The sequence below is a fragment of the Squalius cephalus genome (genome assembly GCF_949319135.1).
Source record: "Squalius cephalus genome assembly, chromosome: 11".
Lineage (NCBI taxonomy): Eukaryota > Metazoa > Chordata > Actinopteri > Cypriniformes > Leuciscidae > Squalius > Squalius cephalus.
The window spans coordinates 9,365,458-9,388,767 of NC_137132.1; the positions used below are offsets into that span (position 1 = coordinate 9,365,458).

The 23,310-nt window shown below is 39.9% G+C and overlaps 1 protein-coding gene across 9 annotated transcripts in view; it reads left to right on the forward strand.

Moving 5' to 3' along the window:
* Positions 1-23,310, forward strand: part of tenm4 (teneurin transmembrane protein 4) — a 245,647-nt gene that overhangs the window by 117,276 nt on the left and 105,061 nt on the right. For 4 of the 9 annotated variants that reach the window (XM_079885422.1, XM_079885425.1, XM_079885426.1 and 1 more), the window contains 2 exons: positions 10,224-10,470; positions 16,174-16,409. In XM_079885422.1, the coding sequence (XP_079741548.1) occupies positions 10,224-10,470; positions 16,174-16,409 (483 nt within the window). Of the gene's footprint in view, positions 1-10,223; positions 10,471-13,531; positions 13,607-14,438; positions 14,538-16,173; positions 16,410-23,310 lie in introns of all 9 variants that reach the window. The other 5 variants (XM_079885419.1, XM_079885421.1, XM_079885423.1 and 2 more) reach the window with 3 other exon arrangements.

Genomic DNA, 23,310 nt, shown 5'->3' on the forward strand with positions numbered 1-23,310 from the left:
TGTTGCATGATTGGAACCTAGCAATCTAGTCGTCTATCGTATCACCCGTGCCACACACACACACACACACACAATTACTATTTTTATAGCTGTCAACTTCTCTCAGGTTATGAAAACCGCCAGGAAATATTCCTATTTAATTTGGTTCCCATGTCCTTTTGCATATAAATACCAATTTCTGAGTCACCTGCTTGTAAATACGCTTGACAGTCCAAACACTGGCTGTGTCAAAGTAGCCATTGTGATTGTAGGTAAACAAGTGGTAAATTATGGAAATTATCCTGCTCTTTTGAAGAGCACCCTCATTGTCATTTCTGATTGTTTGGCAACTGTATTTGCTGAGCCTTTAAACAGAACAAGGACACAATTAAAATAAGAAAAGAAAAAACGCTGCTTTTTATCCACTTAAACCACCTAATGAGTCTATTTTAACCATTTTCCCTGCTTTTTGAGAATGGGATAGGCTTTTTTTTAACAGAGAATAAACAGCCAGCTGCTTTAATTTACCAAGTATTAGCATATTACTAATACGGATATTCCAGATAGCTCAAGGCTTAATAAGAGGGATGCAGTAATGACAGACTCTTAAATCGGTGGTCACGTCCTTTGTAATAGTCCTTGGTTTTTAACGAAGAGTTGCCTACACGTTCACACCGAGTGGCATAAATTGCAGTCCAAACCACACTGTGGATTTTTCACCCTGTCCTTCTGTAAATAAACAGAACAGATGGATTGAAAGATATGTCATGTGGGTTTGAGCCTGCAATATTTTGAAATGTTTTTAGGGTTGACGATGACATGAGCTAATACCTTCCGTTCTCATTTCTTCGCCTTGTCAGGATATTAAGGGAGCATATTAAAACACATAAAAAAACAGTTATGACAGAGCCCTATTCTGCAGCCTGACTGAGCTCAGCATTGCAGATTTGTCAAATTCTACAGAGAGAAAGGGCATGGACAGGGTAAGCTTATCGTGTAAACTGATAAGGGAGTTTATAGGCCCAGATTCATGTTGCCGGTGTCAGTATGATTTCGTGTGTCTTTAGAAACACAAGTTATTCTGTAGTTCCAGAAATGTGATCCAGTGCTGAGACTAAAGCTGAAAAGGCTTAGCTCAGGGATTCGAGCTGTGGATTCGAACACAAGAGTGTGTTTTCAGAGGAATTTGGTATACTTTTCCAGCAATTGAGGAGGAATTACACGTGAAAACATGTGAAGGCGAAACCTTACATCTGCAAAGAGCTAAAGTATCGAATCACGGATACAGAGATGGTTAGCATTTGAAATATCGAGTCCCAAGTGTTTAAACACAACATAAAGCAAAAATCTGGCCACAGTGGCTGAGTTAAACGCACAAATTCTACCGCTGGGAAATCTCTGCACTTCCCAAAATTCATCTCTGCTTATAGCTATCGACCAGAGACGGAGTTATCAGGCTGAGGCAATTTCACTTTTCCCAGAGTGATTCAATATTATCAACTAAAAAATGCATCTGTTGCATTCTATCGACCAAAGGGCTCTCCGCTGTGTTGTATTTTTCCATTCATCTATCTTTGTTGCAGAAATTCCCTAAACTATAGTTCATGAACCAGATGTCTTTTGTATTTAAAGAGGCTGAGATTAAGCAAGCTGGAAAACGTAGAAAAGAAAGAGTAAAAGATCTCTATGCCCGCTAGGTCCTGTTAGCTTGATGGGACAGACCCGTTGAAGCTTGCGGTCTTTTTGTTGAGCATGTGTTGCTCCATGGCCCCTGGCTTTCTCTCAGGGTCCTGTTCCTGGAGAGATGGCTATTGGGCCACGGGCTCCCTGCTGAGCCCCTGTTCTTCACTACAGAGGCTCCCTTGTATTAGCATCTTTTTACGGCGAGCAGCATGGGGTTTGGGCCACAGTGGGCCGCTAATAGTGTATGGATCTTCCTATGTAAGGGCTCGCACAACATGCCTTTGCAGTTGAACAGACAGGAATGAGCAGGTGGAAATTAAGCAGTGGGGTCACTGTGCAGCTATGCATTTAGATCAGTTGGGTTTCGTCAGAACTTATTTAATCATCCCCTTCCGTTGCCAGTGCCAGGGGAGCGAATGCGGTTTACGGGGTCGCACCGGAACATATATCCACGGGAGACACTCCGAGAGATCACAGCGGACAGGGAAAGAGTGATTTAATAAGCAACACGTGGCGTGGCTGCAGAGGGCAGCGAGGACAAGCCTTTTTTTCCTACTCTCCGTTCTCGCGAGTTTCACCTGCAATTATTTTTAATGACACCAGTTATTTATATGTTGCGTTCAGCTAGACACCAGCATGCAACCACAGTCCATGTTTCTAATTGCAACCAGCCAGCTGTTTTCCTAATGCATTGTCACCTTTTGTGAATGTACACTGGATGCTCATGAATCATCACTTTATTTAGATAATCCATTGTGAGGTTACCATGGAGATAACAAAGTGCCAGACAGAGCCATCTGCACTTTTCAACGTCAAATATGTCTTCAGGACCCAAGGGGACACAAGAATTACACATTTAATGAAAAACAGCACATTTGCTTTTGATTCCACGTGATTTTCGAATCAACATGCAGTGAGATATTTTCATATTTCTTTAGTATAGCTGTGAAGATGTCAGCGAGGCCGTCAGTTACTCACACTTGATGAGTTTGAGAGCATGACTGATTCAGAGCGCCGTAAGCTATATCTGCTAGCCTTCATACGAGACCCGTGAAGACAGTGTGTATTCCCTCATGCATCTGTCTTTCCTAATGGTTAAGAACAACACCTTAACTGATGATTGAATGGAGGAAAAAGTGTGAAAACCACAGACAACACAACCTTCCATTAACACTCAGGGTGGCTGTCGGCTCTTCGCGCTGTTCGGAGACAGTTTCCACCACCCAGATCCAGACACTTACAACCAGAAAACAAACCTAGCAGGATAGACGAATGCTCCGCGATCTATGGTCATTTTTAGCTGTGGATGCTGTGTAAAGTTCTGTCTGTCTTCTGGAGGGATCTTGATTAATTCTTCGGCCAGTCTAACACCTTGCACATTTGATCAGGTGTCTAAGGCACATCATACGAGTTCTCACTCTCAATGAGAATGAGTGAGTGAGAAACAGAGTGAGACTGTTATTTCGTAACTATAAACGAAACTTGGGGGGAATCTATCCATCTATCCGTCTGTCTGTCTGTCTGTCTATCTATCTATCTATCTATCTAGTCTGCTGTCTGTCTATCTATCTATCTATCTAGTCTGTCTGTCTGAACTATCTATCTATCTATATGTCTGTCTATCTATCTATCTATCTATCTATCTATCTACAGTATCTATCTATCTATCTATCTATCTGTCTGTCTGTCTGTCTGTCTGTCTGTCTGTCTGTCTGTCTGTCTGTCTGTCTGTCTGTCTAGTCTGTCTGTCTGAACTATCTATCTATCTATATGTCTGTCTATCTATCTATCTATCTATCTATCTATCTACAGTATCTATCTATCTATCTATCTATCTGTCTGTCTGTCTGTCTGTCTGTCTGTCTGTCTGTCTGTCTAGTCTGTCTGTCTGAACTATATATCTATCTATCTGTCTGTCTGTCTGTCTGTCTGTCTGTCTGTCTGTCTGTCTGTCTAGTCTGTCTGTCTGAACTATATATCTATCTATATGTCTGTCTGTCTGTCTGTCTGTCTGTCTGTCTGTCTGTCTGTCTGTCTATCTATCTATCTATCTATCTATCTATCTATCTATCTATCTATCTATCTATCTATCTATCTATCTATCTATCTATCTATCTATCTATCTATCTATCTATCTATCTATCTATCTATCTATCTATCGTCTGTCTGTCTGTCTGTCTGTCTGTCTGTCTGTCTGTCTGTCTGTCTGTCTGTCTGTCTGTCTGTCTGTCTGTCTGTCTGTCTGTCTGTCTGTCTGTCTGTCTGTCTGTCTGTCTGAACTATATATCTATCTATATGTCTGTCTGTCTATCTATCTATCTATCTATCTGTCTGTCTGTCTGTCTGTCTGTCTGTCTGTCTGTCTGTCTGTCTAGTCTGTCTGTCTGAACTATATATCTATCTATATGTCTGTCTGTCTGTCTGTCTGTCTGTCTGTCTGTCTGTCTGTCTGTCTGTCTGTCTGTCTGTCTATCTATCTATCTATCTATCTATCTATCTATCTATCTATCTATCTATCTATCTATCTATCTATCTATCTATCTATCTATCTATCTATCTGTCTGTCTGTCTGTCTGTCTGTCTGTCTGTCTGTCTGTCTGTCTGTCTGTCTGTCTGTCTGTCTGTCTAGTCTGTCTGTCTGAACTATATATCTATCTATATGTCTGTCTGTCTGTCTATCTATCTATCTATCTATCTATCTATCTATCTATCTATCTATCTATCTATCTATCTATCTATCTATCTATCTATCTATCTATCTATCTATCTATCTATCTATCTATCTATCTATCTATCTATCTATCTATCTATCTATCTATCTATCTATCTAAAAAAAACTAAAAACTAAAAAAAAACAGACCGGGCCTCTATTAGAGACCGGCCTTTATTTATCCAAACCTGTAGCCACACCAGGCGTGTAAAAGAGACAGACGTCTATTTGGGACTCGGCTATTATTTGAAGTTTTACGGTATCTATCTATCTAGTCTGTCTGTCTGTCTATCTAAACTATCTATCTGTCTGTCTGTCTGTCTGTCTGTCTGTCTATCTAAACTATATAGCCTATCTGTATGTCTGTCTGTGCATTTTGTAATTCTTATATGTTTGTATGACCTCATTTCTTATCAATTATTCATAAACACAAACCAATTCTGCTCCAGGGTTTGATGTTTTAGCATCACTGGTTGATTATCTAACACTGCTGACTGGAGCAACCCAGTTTTCCTTGGAGATTGACTTCAGACAACTTTAATGGGCTTTTGACGCCTTTAAATATTGAGCTTGAGAGAATAGCTTTTGAAATATCTCTGGACTGTGATCAGTTGTTAAACGGAGTCAAACTCATCAAGTACATCCTCACAGATCAAATTAGCTTTTTAACACGTTTTAGTAAAGTTCTTGCACCTCTTTTGAATACACCCCCTCCCCCATTTAAAACATGGTATTAATCTACATAAATATGCCATGGGATTTCCACAGAGAACTGCTTGTCTCCCTTTGTAATTGCTATTTTATTCATTTGCTGTCTTGTAATCATAAAGCAATTTTACATCCAGCAAAGTGTCATCTGGAGTAATTAGGTGCCTATTATATTCTTAATCTCAAGAGAGGATGAATATCACAAAAAATAATGTCCATTATTTTGATAAAAGATATATTTTGTTTTAAGAAAATGAATCCTATTTATAATTCCATTTTGTTTGTATTGTTTTTTGTTGTTGTTTTTTTTTTTTTTTGCCCCTGAAAATTAACTACCCTTTATATATATTATTATTTTTTTTTTTTTTTTTTTTTATGAATTATTATTTTTTTTTTTATTGCCGAAATTGCTAAAAGTCTTAAAACATACCTAATTTCTGTAAGAATTTTTATATTCCTTTCTTTAGATTTTGTGTTGAAATATGATATTGAAAAATATGTTTGGCTCCTTTTCTGGAGGCTATTCGAGCGCAATGACCTTTTTCTTTGCCTTGTCTTTTCTTTGGCAAAACAAACTTTTTTGCTCTTGAACAGAGTTGTGCAAACAGTATCGATCACAGACCTTCCACTCTTACAAGTCCTTCTGGACTGCTCTGAATTGTTCCTGCTGAATCATTACTTCTCTTCGTATTATGCACATTGTCTCAAGGACTCGAATGAGCCTTACCTTCTGTGCTTCTCAATGGAAATAAAGCTCCAACCCCTTGAACGCTGCGTCAGCATTTCTGTCTACTGGCTGCTGTTTAGGGAGTAGAAACCCTGCGTTGAGACAAACTTATTCCGAAAACACAACGCAAAAAGCTTGTGAAGTGTTTAGAATTGGGTGATGCATAGCCTGAACCTGTTGTAGTCTATTACTATTTGTAGCATTCATTACATGCATAATGGTGTTTTTATGCTGTTGTTGTTGTTGTTACCTGAGGGCCTGTTTATAATTTGTTTTCCCTGACAAAATTTTGTATTCAGTTCAATGCCACGTTATTAAGAGCCAGAGTTTTTATAATCATTAGGACGTCAACCTATGAATGACTTACTTTAACTGCATGCTGAATTGCGATAAGAGAGAAATCTAATTCAAGCACTTTTTCCTTTGAAGTTTAGACAGACAAGCAATATGATAAATCAAGTCTTGTTGTCATTAACCTTCATTGAATTGCATCACTTTCGTACCTGTAATACTCCCGCATGTTACATACCTTCATAGTGCTGGGGAAATGGTTTCTCTCCCTTCCAGCTCTCCATCTGTTTTGATCTGGTTTCATCAGGGCCATCATCAGCTTGGCTCAGAGACGCAACAGAGCTCTGAGTAATTGGTAGCGTAGGATTGTGGGAATGCGGCTTGGTACGGGCCCATCTGTCACTGGCTCTGACAAATGATCCGGCCCTGTGCCCAAAAATGAAAGGGAATAAAAAAAAGTAAAGGGGTCCCTGTCAGTGACGCATCCCATAATGATCTTCAGTAGAAATGTGCACTCACCACATGGTGCAAAGCACTCATTTAGTCATATGAGAGATGTGAGAACTAGCGTTCTTTCACCCCGGTTACATGCCTCCAACAGAGAACATACTGTGTCGCTTGGTGTGTGAAACCACGGTAAGACCTTCGAAGCATGCAACTTTTGCAGTATTCAAAAGAAAGGAATGATTCAGGGTTGCTCATGACTTGTTGCTCAATACCGTGTTGCTGTGTTTGTGCAATAGTAGTTAGTGAAGTTTGCTTATGAAGGTCAGTTCAAGCGAGCGACAACAAAAGCATTCTCAAGAGGATCTGCTTGACAGATTTTCTTTGTTGTTGTTGTTGTTGTTGTTTCAAAAATAAAATTATAATTTAAATTGCAATTCACACATACAATGACTTGTCTGTGTATATATTTTTAATATTTAATTAAAAATGTATTTTGATATTTTCAGGGGGTGCAAAAATGTGTCGCTGTCCTGCTAACATAATGAAGAGAAAAGGCTCTTGAAAACCTTTTTAAACTTATTACGTAGTTTGCATAATCTTCTATTTTTTTATTGTTTATTTAAAAATAGTGAAGCAAATTTGTTAAAATATGAATATTTGCACTATTTTACAGTTCCGTGGTTCAACCAGCATGAGACCCAATGAGGTCTAAGGTGTAAGGAAAATATCCGTGTAGGTTAGGATGTTTGACTAGTTGTCCAGCATCTGATGATTGAATTAGAATTTTCTTTTTTTTAAATCGTTATTTTTGGTGATGGTACTTTAGAAAGAATGAATTTACAGATTCAATTTCTAGAGATTTTGCTGACAGTTTCTGACAAGTTCTGTCTCTGGCTTTATCTAGTTAAATGCATTGCAGCTACAGCCATCAACACTCTGCTTTTGTAACAAAAGACAATTACTGTTGGACTTCAGATAACCCACTGTGATTGATGCCCCATTATTGTGCATAATTCATGTCTGTTTGTCTTGTGAAATCTATTTTTGCAATAACAGTATATGTCTAGCTTATTTATTCATTTAATATCTGTCAGATAGCCTACTAAAATGCTGTTGCAAATAGCCTACATTTACATATTTGTTAGACACCAGTTTTTTGTAAGCATTTGAAAGTAAAGTTCTTTATAAATATATAAATAAAACATACGTCTTATTAGCTGTATCCTTAGCGTATTAGCTATACCTTTAGTGAATGATGGTAAAGTTGTTCTTACTCTAATTAAAACATCTTTAGCGCATTAGCTATACCTTTAGCGAATGAAGGTTAAGTTGTTCTTAAAGGGGGGGTGAAATGCTCATTTTCACTCAATCTCCTGTTAATCTTGTGTACCTATAGAGTAATATTGCATCCTTCATATCTCCAAAAAGTCTTTTGTTTTATTAAATTTTTAACAGAAAGATAGGCTGTACCGAGTCTTTCCGGAAAAAAACGAGCGGCTGGAGGCGGGCCCTGTGGGCGAAGCTTAGCTGTGCTAACGCGCCAAGCTAGTGACAACACACAGAGACATTTGTTCAACAAACAGTTTTACTCACCGTCCGGTTCCAACGCACGACCGCGAACCTTTATCATTGTGACTGCTCGATCCTTAAGCATTAGACGATCTGCAAATCCGTCGATCTGGGCTTTGAAAACAATCAGCGTCGAAATGCAGGGAACAACAGTCTTACACAACTCCGTTTATGCTCAGGAAAACAAACTCCATCCACGGGTTCCTTAACGCTGGGTTCTTTGGGAATCTGTGCAGGGTTGTCTTGCCCTGGCAACCAAAAACACACTTCTTTGTTGACATTGACTTCCCAAAAGCCGGGCAGGGCGCTTTGATGGCGAACTGCTTTCACTCTCTTGCTCTGGTCTACGAGTGCGCGCGCGGCCGCGATCTTACCGGAGAAGTGCCCTTAGAACCCATATAAGGAAATTCCGCCCTATCTTACGTAAGACAGAGCCATACTCGAAAAAAACTTTCCGAAACTTGTGACAAACCGGAAGGAGTATTTTTGGAACAAAAATACTCCTTCAAACGTACAACTTAGTTTTTGAAACTTTGTCCATGTTTAGCATGGGAATCCAACTCTTTACCAGTGTAAAAAACTCAGTATGCATGAAATAGCATTTCACCCCCCCTTTAAAGTCCGTGTGAACCGGATGTTGCAAACGACTTTTCTCCAGTGTTGTGACGTATTTCCCAGTGAAAGGGAATATTGAACAGAGGGCAGGGTTTAACTCTAGCGCTCCTCCTCTCCATCGCTGCTCATAACAGACTAACGGTTTGAGGGGAGTGGTTAAGCATTTCCCAACTCAAGCCATCAAACCTACATCGTCAGAGAAGGAACGCCATTCCAGACCGGAAGTAACTTTTCAGAATTTGATTAAAGATTGCGACGGCAAACAATTTTTTTCTGTGTATTAACTAGCACGGATTAATTTTTCACCACAAGACTAGTAATATGCGCTAACAAAGTAAATTCCATTAAGTTGGACTTTAAATGTAAATAAAACATAATTAGCGCATTAGCTATATCTTTCACAAATGAAAGGAAAGTTGTTTTTATATGTAAATAAAACATTTAACGCATTTGCTATACCTTTTAACAAATTATGGTAAAGTTGTTAAATGTAAATAAAACATCCTTGGCACATTAGCTATAGGATACCTTTAGCAAATTAAGGTAAAGTTGTTCTTAATCTAAATAAAACATTTAGCTCATTAGCTATTCTTTTATCGAATGAAGGTAACATTGTTCTTCAACGTAAATAAAACATATTTATTGCATTAGCTTTAACAAATGAAAGTTGTTTTTATATGCAAATAAAACAGTAAACACATTAGCTATACCTTTTAGCGAATGAAGGTAAAGTTTTTAAATGTAAATAAAGCAACGTTAGCACATTAGCTATACCTTTAGTGAACAATGGTAAAGTTGTTCAATGTAAATAAAACATCTTTAGCATACTAGTCTCACCTTTAGCAACAGTTTAAGTTCTCAGTAAAGAGGCCGTTGAGTGTTGCCGACAGGTGTAAAATGAAACTGCTTTGTTCTTGTTAAGTAAGGGTTCTTAGCGCAATGAGGCGCTAGTTTATTGATTGATGAATGGTTTAGCAGATATGGAAATGAATGGCTGTGGAGCGCACAAGGACACAAGGGTCTTTATCTCTGTCTGGATTGCCACAATCTGATGCTCACAATCTCATGTCTGATAGCCCCCATCTCCCATGACGCAAAGTGGCTTTAGTTGACAAAAGCATTGTCGGAAGCTGAAGCTGTCTTGTCGGGTCCGGCCACACAAGCTGCAGTTGATCATGGCGTGAATCCTAAACAGGTTGACGAGGGTAATTCAGTCTACTTGATAGTGACAGATTGTCTGCAGCATATTTTGCCTGATGAGTGTTTGCGGGATTCCAGCTGTTAGAAGCCGGCGCTCTGTTTAGATGCAACATTTAAGCTAGGTGTCTCTTTTTAAGGCAACTTCTTATCATTGACTTATCTTTGAAAATCGAGTTGTTTACTTGTGCAGTATCAGAAAACCGTTACAGATAAATCTCTGCACACCACATGCTAATGAACACTGCAGTAATTTAATTAGTTTAATTGCTGATAGTGCTGTTTCTCTCGTTTCAGAGGGCTCGTTCCAGAACCACTCCCGGTTGCGGACGCCACCGCTGCCCCTGTCACACTCCCATTCCCCCAGTCAGCACCACACCGCCTCCATTGGCTCTCTGAGCCACAGCAACTATACCCAGCGCAGTAACCCGAGCCCGGCACCAACCGATAGCTCGGCTCCCAATGAGGGGCCTACAAGTGCCCAGGACTCAGGCAGTGCCCAGGACAACTGGCTTCTCAACAGCAACGTTCCTCTAGAGACCAGGTACATTTGGGGCTGTGCTGTTCTCATGATAAAATGGCTAATCAAATAGCTTTGTGATGTTGAGTGACAACATTAGGCGTTTATAATGCATCGTAAGGCATGCATATGCTGGCTGCATGAAGCGTTTATTATGCTATTTGTATCTGCTTAAAAGATCATCTACACTGTTAATAGTTAATGAGACTTTATGTAGCCTTTTATCTCCACTTGATGCACAATATAGTTTAATGGGTCATTCCTGCTGTTATGCAGTAGCTTTTGATGCATGTACAGTATGTACATGGTAAAACAGTATACCTGACTTTCAAATACATCTTCTGGTCAATCGTAACCACATAAATTGTGTCTTAATAGGGAGACGATTAACAAAATTGAACCTAAAATAATGGAAATAAAGAGCTAAGTTAGCCAGTTAGCTTACATGAGGTGTGAACTTGAAGATATTTTTTTGTCTTTTGACATATTTTTATGCCGTTTTCTGATATTTTATATAACTGGATGGGAAGACAAACCAATTCATACTACAAAACTTCACAGAAATCTAATAAAACCTAAATTCACCAAATCTATTGATAATACTTATTTGTGTTTGTTTTCCCGCCAAAATGATGTCACTTCCTGGAGGATGTTGACATTCAAGGGACAGGTTTTAGTTAGTTAAAGGGATTTTACAGAAGACTAAGTTGATTGGTAATTAAAACAATATTTTCATTAAAACATGTTTTGTTTGAAACATTGTAATTCGATAAGGAAAACATTGAAGTACCTTGTGCATTTCTTAATAAATTGCCTATTTTTCATGTTTTCCATCTTTATTCCCCTATTTGTTAATAAAAATACAGTATAATTAAACATAAAAATTTGCTGATAGTAGGAATGACCTCAAGTGTATAGCTGAATTTACGGTCTATCATTATGAAGTTTCATGCGACTCAGTTTTTATGTAAATACCTGTATTTGGCCGAAATGCATTCAAAACATGAGTAAATATACAACAAGAGAAAAGTATTGTTTTCCTGGGCTTTCCGGGCAGTGTTGCTGATCTAATATCTCAAGCCCAAAATGCAATAGATGGATGGCGATTTCTCTCAAGGTTCTGAAGGGGGCTTTGTTACAAGCTCTCCATATTTATCTCCCATCAGCCCTTGCTCTGTTTGCCTCTATCTGAGGCACTTGTGTGGAGGAGATCAGTCAAGAACCTCTCAGATGTCTGTTTGCATTGCTCAGGCTGCTCCTCATGCATGGCGGAGGCAAATCAGCGCTGTCAGACCAGCCTGAAGAGAAATGATACATACTGATACTCAGATAACCTCCACCTCCTGCTCTGTTCAACCCAGCCAACAATTCAAATGTCTTCAAACTTTTGTAGTAGCTGAAATAAATATAAGTTTATATTATATATTTGTGCTAAGAGCATCATTACATCACGGGTCTTTATGAGTCGTTATGATTTACTGATGGGATTGCAAAGTTAAAGCAGTTTTCCCAAATATCTCCCAAAAACCATTATGTCATTACAGAATAAAAAAAAAGTTAAACATAAATATATGCAGTAAATATTTTTTTAAGCACTGTTGGACTATATATATTTATGTTAAAAGCAAGATTCTGTCTGTACAGGGTTATTACCGTATTGTAGCATTGAAAATGATTTTATTTTCTCAATAATGAACATGAATTTTCCCTAATTGATCCTAAAATTAACTTTATTTTGTTGCACATTTATTTTATAGTGAAATATAATTCAGACCTATATTTTGTGAGATTTACTTAGATATAATAGAGTGGCAGGAAATTATTGGGCCGTTAAGATCAAGAAATGTTGCAAGCCAGACTTGAACCCAAACCACCCACATAAGCACTCATCTTAACATATTTGGAGACACACACTGTAACCTCTGCTCCACAGTTCCAAACCAAAATGAAAGTATCTTACACATTATAGTGTCTGATAATAAGCATAAGCACTAGGAAATTTGCCTGGAAACTCTGTTTCTTTGTCCTCTTGATGTGTTTGTGACCGGCATGAGTCTGAACGGTCCACTCAACAGGAAAATGAACGCTAATTTGAATTTGCGGAGGGACAGTTAGCAACATAATGACTGATTAAACATCATGGATTTCCCCAAACTTTAATCTGGACCAGGTATTCTCATGGGAAAGGGAAACAGATGGTCACACCAGCCGACATGCGGCATGAGGAGAGTGCTGGAAACCAAGTAAATCAGTGACATCACCCTCCATCCCTTCCTCCTATCTAAAAAAAAAAAAAAAAGAGCGATCAATTATCCGAAACCCTCTGATGAAATTGGAATATCCATTAGCAATATCCACAAGGGCAGTGAAAGATGGCCTGTCATTTAGGCTTTAGCTAATGGCTTTGTAATGGTTCCCCTCACGACTTTTGTACAGCGGGCTGGAATGGGTCGTATGAGTCCCTGGATATGTAGGCTTACCGAGCCCTCCCATTGGACGAGAGCCAGGCAATGCCATTCTCTTATTGGCTGCTTTTTTGTATTCTTCTCTGACTCCTCCAAACTGCCCTCTGGGGCCCTCTCGCCTTCGTTTAAAACTTTAATTTGCCTCCCAATGCCCAAACAAACTAAACAAATGTACATAAGCCGGCCAAAGACAATCAGCAGAGCGAGCAGGCTGTCTGGAACAGCCACCAAGAAAAGAAAACACACATTTTCTCTTGTTGAATTGAAGGTGTTGCGCCTGCCCAGTGCATGTTGACGGTTCATTTCTCCATCGCATTATCTCAGTCTTCCCTTATGGAACAGCCATCTCAGGGGGAACGGAGCTACAGCAGACATGCTTCACTGAATGCAACCAGAGTTCCTCTCTGAATGTTAATAAACCTCTGCTTTATGAAACCATTTATACTTTTAAAGAAAAAAAGCCACATCTTAAAGCAGGATTTTGCATAACCACTTGGGAATTCTGTCAGTATAATGTGTGATTCTTCTAAAAAGTGTTGTGTCAGCCCCTGAAACACAAAGAACGTGAAGAAGTGAATGGAAAAGTAATGCCTTGTTTTCTTCTAACCACAATCATAAAGGAGCCAGAATACTCTAATGTTTATCAGAGAAGAACAGGACGCTTGCAGAGAGGGGCATGGGTCGTACAACACAAGGTACATGTGCAGTAAAAGAACGTGAGCGCTCCCGGGTGGGGCGTACTGGGTTTCACGGGGTTAAAACCCCACACCGCACTTTAGTTCCATAAGGATGTCTCTGTTTCCCCACGTTCTCCGAAATGGTGCTGGTGCCCAGCTAGGGAGCCTGCGGACCTCTTTCAGAACCGCCCCCACATTTCAACTGGCTGGAGAGACGAATGTTTGCATAACTGGCTACGTTTCTTAAAACCTAGAGTCTTGGAAATGTCCAAAACACTTTAACATTCAAAGCTGTTTTCCCCTTAAAGCTGGGAGATACCTTTGTGCTGTTATACAAAACATCAGCACACTTGGACCTCCGCCAGCTAGATTCAAGGTTGAGAACTAACTGTTGTTTAATTAAATACACATCGCTGTGGGCATTTCCAGTAAAAACAGCTTTGTAAATGAAAACGGTAAGCTTTTGTTTGATCTAGTTTTGTTTAACAGTTGTTGTTTCAAAAACATTACTTGATGAGGAGATTTTCCCGCCCTCTGTTCTCTGATGTTGTCGGTTAATAGTTTTGAGTTCAGTAGGTTTAGATTAGAGAGGTTTTTTTTTTTTCTGTCCCTGAACACCGTTTTTCCTGCCGTTGAAAAACGTGGAACGGTTCCAAATTGGGCTCTGGATCCGGCACCAGCACCCTGTCATTGGAAAATGGGGTTTGTTTGTCCTCGTCGGCCTCTCCACTCTTGTCCATTTACACAAATTCGCCGGGTGATCGCATTTTTGTGTTTGCACATCTGTGTCTCCCTCTTGCACGCATGTCTCACTCTCGTTCCATCTGTCCATCTCTCCACCTGTGTGTAGAAACATAGCAAAGCAGACATTCCTAGAGACTTTACAGGACAACTTTATAGAGATGGACATTCTGGCCACAGCTCGCCGCGACGGCGCTTACACTGATGGGTATGTTGCATGATCTGACCGCGGCTGCCGGAATCTGCTTTGCCATGCTGCGTAGTGGTACCTGTGCACACTTGTTTCTCATTACATAGTGCAATTTGTAACACAGTCTAACATTTTTCATCACTTACTATATGAATTTGCATGTTTTTTTAAACATTTATTTTTGAACACCAAACTAACGACTTTTCTAATTAACCCTGAATGCATTAGCATTCTTTGCTAATAAATTGTTCATAAGGCCAAGTGCACAGTACAAGACAGAAACCTGCTACCTTGATAGAAGTCATACAGGTTTGTCATGGCATGAGATGAAACAATTGTGGTAGAATTATAATTTTGAGTGAACTGTCCTTTTAATAGCACTATCAGTGGGCGCAATTTATTCTTAGAGTCTTATAGCCTCTAGTCTTGTTTTATAGCATCAGTTGTTGTTTTTTTTTTGTTTTTTTTTCTGTCATATTTGTGACATTTAAGGTACAAACTTAAAGGGTTAGTTCACCCAAAAATTTCTGTCTCTCTTTCATTGTCCTGTCCAATTAAAGACTAGCATTAAAGGGATAGTTCACCCCAAAATGAAAATTCTGTCATAATTTACTCGCCCTCAAGTTGTTCCAAACCTGTTTGAATTTTGAACACAAAAGAAGATATTTTGAGGAATATGGGTAACCAAACAGTTGATGGGCCCCATTGACTTCCATAGTATGAAAAAAAACAAAAAAACAATGGAAGTCAATGGGGCACATCAACTTGAGGGTGAGTAAATGATGACAGAATTTTCATTTCTGGGTGAACTATCCCTTTAATGCTAGTCTTTAATTGGACAGGGCAATGAAAGAGAGACAGGAAATTAATATAGGAATGAGAGTAGGGGACAGTATCGGGATAGGATATCAGAGCATATTGGAATGTGTCTCACAATTGCATACACTCTGAATCGTTTCAGTGAGACATGCTAAGAGGCTACTGCCTTTGCCTTTTGTCAGAGTCAGACTTAAAACATGAAGAGGAGCCAGCTGAACAAGCTTCTGTCTTGTAGTGCGCGCTAGGTTTAAGAGTTTTTGTAAGTCTGTTCTTGTACCTCATTAGGCTAATGTGGTTTGTTTCTGAGTTTCCCCTCATCCGGTCAGTACAGCTGGACAGCAGCTTTCCAAGTCAGTGACTTCACCATAGATTACAACACCTGCTAACTAACTAAGCTTTTTGAGCTACAGTAGCATCTCATTTCAAGAGAACTGGCCACAGTGAATAAGCTGTCCTGGTAACGTACATCCTGCAGTATCTCACAGCTTGACACACGCACCCTTAAGGTGAATTAGAAGTCACTACGAGGGCTTGTATTAACAAGAGTCCACTGTGGTCACTCGGGCTGTAAATTAAATTTGGTATTGATTCAAAATTTCGATATAACGCACCCCACGGGGCACAGTGTGTCTCGCTGCCAGCCAGCTCTGAGATGTGGCTATGGCAACAGCTTGGAAAAGTACTTAGCGACAGCAGTACTGACCAGTGCGGAAACACAAGCCTACACACTCTACAGATACTGTTTAACATGATGAGAAAACACTTATCACACAGTGCTCTCCAACGGCCTTCGTTTTTTTGAACATAAGCAACAGCATTTTCTGCGTCTCTGCAGACACTTTCTGTTCAAGCCTGGCGGGACCTCGCCCTTGTACTGCACAACTTCTCCCGGCTACCCTTTGACGTCCAGCACGGTATACTCGCCTCCACCCCGGCCCCTGCCACGGAACACCTTCTCACGGCCTGCCTTCAGCTTGAAGAAACCCTATAAGCACTGCAACTGGAAATGTGCTGCCCTCAGTGCCATCCTCATCTCCGTCACCCTGGTGTTCCTCTTGGCCTACTTTATTGGTAAGTTCACTGTTCTACGTCCTCATTTACCCTTAAAACTGAGTCAAAGATGTGACCGATATATAAGATGGCTTATGGGTTTATTTTGTTTATTTTTTAACCCTTAAACGCATACGATTATGAAGTGACGTTTCACTCATAGTTACCACAGGCAGAAAACAAAATAATAGGATGTATCATCAGCAAAACTTGAAATGGCTCAGCGATTTACTCCAGAGCAAGTACTGAACGCAATCAGTTATTAGCATTACTGTCACTTGATGGTGGATCTGTTGAAGAAGCTGTCAGCAATCAAAATACTGATTATGAAGATGTTGAAAATTATAGTTTTGAGAAGATCGCGAATATGCTAAATGCACTGGGAAATGAGCTCTGACGAGGACAGCGATGATGGTATAAAACTCAAACTGCTCAAACTGAACCTGTCCAAGCTCCAAAAGGTAACGAAATATGCTTTATTTTTATTATTCTGTAATTGTTACTCTAATTTCAGGAGAGTTTTATATTATTTCGACATGTAGAGATCCATCCGTGTTAGATATAGATCCTGGTCGCTTGAGACCCGAATATGTAATAATGATTGGCATTCATTCACATTCATGCATTTAAGGGTTAAAACCAAAAGCTTGAAGGAGGTTTGCTACTCTTAGCTGGTTTAGCTGGTCTCCCAGGATTGCTAAGCTGGTTTCCATCTGGTTTACCTGGTCTGCCAGGATAACCAGCTGACAGGACACGAAACGGTTTAAAAATTACAAATCAGACAAATTCTGACAAGTGAAAACCAACTTGGTGGTCAGCAAACTGTTAAACTTGTTATACTGTTGTCCTAAAGGCTGAAGCAATGTTTTGTCATTTAAGCACTTCTTCTCTGAATCCAATCTGCTGATGGTAATCAGTACATCTCCTCACTGAAAGAGACTGATATGACCTTTGTGTTAAACTTGATCTGTTTCCGCCTTGTGACAAAGTAGTGACGCATATAAAGATGTTGTATGTGATTCACTTTTCAATCATTTGAAAGCTCCGCTCCAGCAGATTACTGTGAACATTATTGATCTCTCGCATTGTTAGGAAATTTCAATGTCCCACAACTGTATTCAGCTTGGTCAGTGAACCAAATCAATAATGGACAACAGATTAAGTGAGATATGATTGAGCCATAGCAACAGTTTGATTTGATTTTCCCTGCGTGGTCAAGATTTCTGTAGTTTAACAGTGGCTACATCGAATCAGTATCTCTCTGTGATTGTATGTACAGCTATATTAGTTCTGCACTATATTAGTCTGAACATAGACTATAAACATACCTGAGCTTTACTGTGATGCTGAGTGTTGCTAGGTTTCTGCTAACAATTCTGTTATGCGTTTCGTATAATTCCATGAAAGAAGTGGAATATCTGACATACATGTGAGAAGATAAGTGCTTGTCTATAGCAGTTCCAAATAAAGTGTGTCCATTCTTTCGAGGGTAAATCAATAATAAATGTTTTGTATAACCCAATATCTTTTAGAGGACAGCCTGAGATGGGTTTGCATAATATGTGTCTGCTTAGAATGTAAATTGTTCTGTGTAATCTAACACAGAGCCCGCAAAATGAAATAATACTTTTTGAAGGTGAAAATACTTTTTGTACTGAGAGGGGGTACTGAGTGCAAGTCATTTGCACAAGGTGCATCCAAATGGAGATCTCACAGATGTGTTTTCATTATTAAAGATAAACAGCTTTCCACAGCTTAGGCACTGAGAATAAATATGCATTGCAACATAACTAAAATGAGCTCTAATCATCCATCCATTCATCTATTTTTGGCAAAAAAAAAAAAAAAGTAATTGCTACCCTGTGATTCTCTACAGTGATTTGGAACCTAAATTAAAATTCTGTTAGCTGATAACGCTAATTGCTCAGCTTTGTTCAAAACGCTATTGGCCAGCCTACCTTTGAAGCATTTTAAGGTAATCATGTGTGCTTTGTTTGATGTACACTATTTATGTGGTGTGGAGTGACTGACCTTAGTAGCTGCTTTACGTAAAATGTTTTAAATCACTTTTAGGAATCGTTTGGATTCTGCCTTAGAGGGTAGCATGTGGGTAGTATACAGTGTGGCAGCTTGCAATGTTTTAAAAGAGATCCGTGTTCCAAAAACTAGTATGCTGCCTACCAAGAAGGCATCATAGATGTGCTTCAGGCGCAAAGGCGTCATAGTTGTGCTTAAGTAGCCAAACAGTAGGCAGCAATGTCATGCTTTCTTCAAAGATGCCTCATTATACCCAGTGTTGAGGTAGAATGCATTGGAAAAAAATGTGTCATGCTATCTAGAGCTATCCTTGAAAAGACTGTCTAAAAAAGGCAACAGCTTATAGGAAGAAGCTCACTATGTTTTTGGAACAAAACTATATACTATTGTCTACATTAAAGGCCTAAGCACTGAGCTTAATGAAGTTGTTCTCTGTGTTAGCTGGAGGGCTAGTTAAGCTCTGACCTTGTTAGGAGCCCTGCAAAGCCCACCAAGCCGATGTGTCTTAATCACTTCATGTAATTACAGACACCCCACCCCATCCTAACCCTCTTCCAAAATCAAGCTCATCTCCCTGTGCACCTCAGGTAAACACGCATGAAACCGTAGCTCACCCTGAGAATCTGGGATTCAATCAACAACAAGGGGTCACATTTAATTAAAAGCTGATGAGAAAATATATTTAATTTCAAGTGCAATTAATTATGTAGGCCTGTAATTGGTAACTCTAGCTGTGTTGTCTAATGAACCCAATTAAACCTCCTGACAGATGTTTTTGACTTGCTGCATAGTTTTGCTATCCCCCCCCCCCCCATTCTTTTTCTGTGTAGTTTGCAAGAACTGCTTCCTTGAAAGGAGTGAGATCGCAAAATTGGGATTCGTGTGCCATTTTCTCAGTGGTGGCATGCTCATTAAGAAGGTCATTATGTCCTCGGCATCTGAAGGTCATCAGCTTCCCTCTGTGTTCATTTCTTAGCTTGCTGGGCCCTCATTTTACTTCCCAACATGCAACCTCACTCATAGCCACAAGACATTAACTCTAACTGTCTATTGACTTTGAAGTGACAGTCTTTTGTTTTCTGTCCCTTTTTTGAATAATAGTATGACAACCAGCTAGATGTATTTTCAGTTCTACCCTCATCAAAGTATATTTTTGTATTACATGTCATGTCAACCCAGGGCATTGGATTGGTTTTTCTGGGGTTGAAAAAGTACTGGTGGTGTTTATAGGTCTTATAGAGGTTGTGTGGTTGTGTCACTGCAACATTTTGGCTTGTGGTAGCCTACATTATAATGAAGAGACTTTTTTGACCTAAATATGAATTACTTTGTAACTGGGAAGTTAGGTCACAGTCCTGCTCAGCCACCACGGTCTTCTTGAGCATAATACTTTGCACCAGGTTATCCTAGGAACTTTCTGTACAGTTAGTGTAGCATCTCTGTGGATAAAAATTGCCTTGTAAATTGGCAAGTTACAATTAACTGTCTGCCAAATCAAAGCTGTTTTATGAAGCCATTCTTGGAAAGTGCGTTCTCCGTGGCCAGGCTGGAGTATAGATATTATTCACTCCTAACAGATTCCTGTAAGCTTCAGAGTGAAAGTGAAAAATGGCTTAAGACTTTTTGATCGACTAACTTACTGATGATGTGCATTTCACTGCCTCTCATTTATAGTCAACTGTCTGAACTTGAAGTGAGACCAGAGGAGGGCACATAGAAAAAAAGGAAGTTCCACTGGGAGTTTGTGTGAAAAGATGAGGCACTCCTGACTGGGGAAACTTAACTCTCAAGAGTGCTCTCCAAGGTCTCACTGGTTTGTCTGCAGATTGATTTCACCTACGTGTGATTTTTAAGGGCTTAGAATCCATGTGTGCTTAAATAAAGCGATCCGCAAAGACCTGAAAGATAAACTACAAAAGAAAAATCACTTTTCAAGAACAAACTCTTCATAGAATGAAGTAGTCTCCCTCAACAACCTTATGTTTTAATCAATGTAAACTCCAAATTCCTACTTTTGCTGTGTCTAAATGAAGGGCACTCCTTAGACCTGTCATCTTGTTTATCTCTCTTTAGTTTGCAAAAGTGGTGTCTGGTACCTACACATCTGCCTTTCTTTTTTTTTTTTTTTTTGGATAAGTTTCTTAATGAAGATTCAGTCGAATATGAGATGGATGCCCAAAAAGGGCTAAAGATCTTGCACACCAGGATCTCTGCAGGAGGGGTGTCAGAGTAATTAGATGGCTAATGGGAGGACTGAGAGCTGCCGTGTTCAACGCTCATCCATTCAAGTGTCTAAGGGGAATTAATTAACCATATGCTTGCTAATGCGCCCTGTCCATTCTATGATGGATGAGCAAGAAATGGCATTTCTCAACCTGGGACTACCCTTCCCACAGATACCAGCACTGTCCTCTTTTTTGACCTGGGATAAAGTGTTTTTTGGAGGTAAATGTGGGATAGATGGTGTCTTTTGTTGTTGTCTGTTTCTCAGGAGGTGTTGCAAAGGTTTCAAACACAGAAGTGGAACAGTAATGAGCCTTGTGTTCCACTCAGACTGAAGCAGTAGTTTGTTCAAGTTTTCTGCTTCGTAATTGGCTTGCACGAATCTGCCAAAGTGGCCTGCTAAAGCAGAGACTGCAGGGTCGATGTGTGCGGCTTGCATTTCAGCACGGCTGCCGTTTTACTCTCAACAGGTCGTGGGGTCTTTCCACTTGCCGTTCCAGCGGGACCCTCATTAAAAACACCCAGTTTAGACCGCTTCCACCTGTCCCTGCTTTGCTCTCTACTCATGGAGCCTGAGTGACAGCTGAGAGAGAGAGAAAGAGACTGAGTGAGTTTGGATGATGGAAGAGTTTGGGCTAGGCAGGGGAACATATTTCATAAGCTGGACTCTTTCCAACGCACTCTGGAAATCATAGTTACCGGGACAGCTCGGACATAAATCATAATGAGGTTTGGTAGCGGGGGGTGGCCAAGAAGTGTGAGGTATTTTACATCAGAGCTAGACAGTAGCAAAGGGGTCCAGATGGAAGATGGGCCCCTTGAAGGAGCAATTACTTGGACATTTGAAATGACACCTAGACCCATGATGCCTTAGATTCAATTGTCCACCCCCACTGCCCATGCGCCAACTGCACTCTCCGCTTCCTCCCACAGAGCCACAAATCAACCAGTGTGCTGCAGAAAAAGAGAGTGAGCTAGAGGAATGCCTTACTCGATCTCGGGTGATGACAAACCAAGCCATCTGTCTCGTAGCGTGTCTGTCCGCCTTTGACACAGTCAATTCCAGCGGTACTGACGGGGGCGGAGGCGCCCGGTCGTTTGCATTTATATTGTCTCTCAAGACAGCCACGACTTTTTATCGCCTCCACAAATGCTCTCTTGCAAAAGTAACGGCAACATTCAGATCTTTCGTCAGAATGGTCCAAATCTGTCGGAATGCAATCAACAAAATGCGCGCCCTGCAATTTTCCAAATGGCTATTGATTAAGTAAGCTGGAAGATGGCCACTTTCATCCGCCATGGCAACGCCTGTCAAAGGCTTCATCGTTTTTCAGGCCACATTTTCACCGTTTAGTAAATGTGGGGTGGTTACCAAGTAATATGGGTTTAATTAATGGCCGAACATGCAAAGGGATGCGAAGCAGAACTCTCCCATTTGTCACGACTAGTTTGATCCGCAGTCTGTGAGCCGTGCACTGGGCTTTTAAAACTGCCAATTTGATGCTTCTGGTTAAGCTAGGGCAAGCACATCTTTGCAGAATCTTAAGGATCATTGATTTTACAACATGTAAAGCAGGACAGAGGATATCCAAGCAAAGGCCCAATGAAGCAATTAGCCAAAGCTCTTTGTTTTTCTTTGAAAATGAATTCAGACACATCTTTCTCTCTGTAAACACCACTCCAGCCAATCAGCCCCTACTCAGTGAGGCATTTCCCTCTTAGTTTCATTAATAATGTACCGAACAGTCCCCCACCACCAACACTAATAAACAAAGTGCCTCCACTACTTTGTTCTATTTCTAGTTATGTTCTTTGCACAGTTTTATTTTGAAATAAAACAACACCAAACACCAGAATATTAATTTTATGATGCTAAAAAATTAGTTGATGAATTGCTTTGTTTCTATGGAGTCTATGGAGTTTATCTATTTTTTAAGTGTTTTTCACAGCACTTTATATACCTACAAAGGGCTTGATAGTCAATGTTTTTTAACAGGTTGTGTAGGTTATGACCATTGCCTTATGAGCATTATCTCATAAACACCTAATTTGAAGTGGTACTGTAAAGTTTTTTTCCTTATTTTTGTTTTGGTATTCTTTAATCTAAGAATCTGCTGAATAATTTTAGTGTTCTTTCACACAAAAATCAAGATTGAGTGGAGGTCTGGTAATTATGCCAGCTATATGTTTCTTTCAGAAATGTTTTGACAGAAGAATAAATCATTCATTTAGACCTTTTCTCACCCTGATTGAGACAAGATATTTGCTGCCACACAAAACAAATACATTGTCACCTCTCCGAAATATTGAGTGGAGCGGAAAAGTAATTTTAGCACGGAATTGTCACTACGGGTTGTCAAGAGAGTGTGGCAGAGAAAGCCACTTGTGCAATTTGAAACTAGCTCTGTTCTTATGAAGGAGAAACGGGAACTCATGTAGGGAGACAACTGGAGCATTGGAAAGAGGCTCTAGATAATTTGTTTTATCTACTCCGACACTGCCATAGTCCACCGTTGTCTTGCATACATACAGCATACAGCAGTTGGCTGCATCCCAATAGGTGTACTATAAGTACTATAAGATGCATTATAAGATTATCTCATCCAGTGGCACAGTGGACCCACATGCGTGTGTCTGTTAAGTCCACACGACCGTAGGGTGC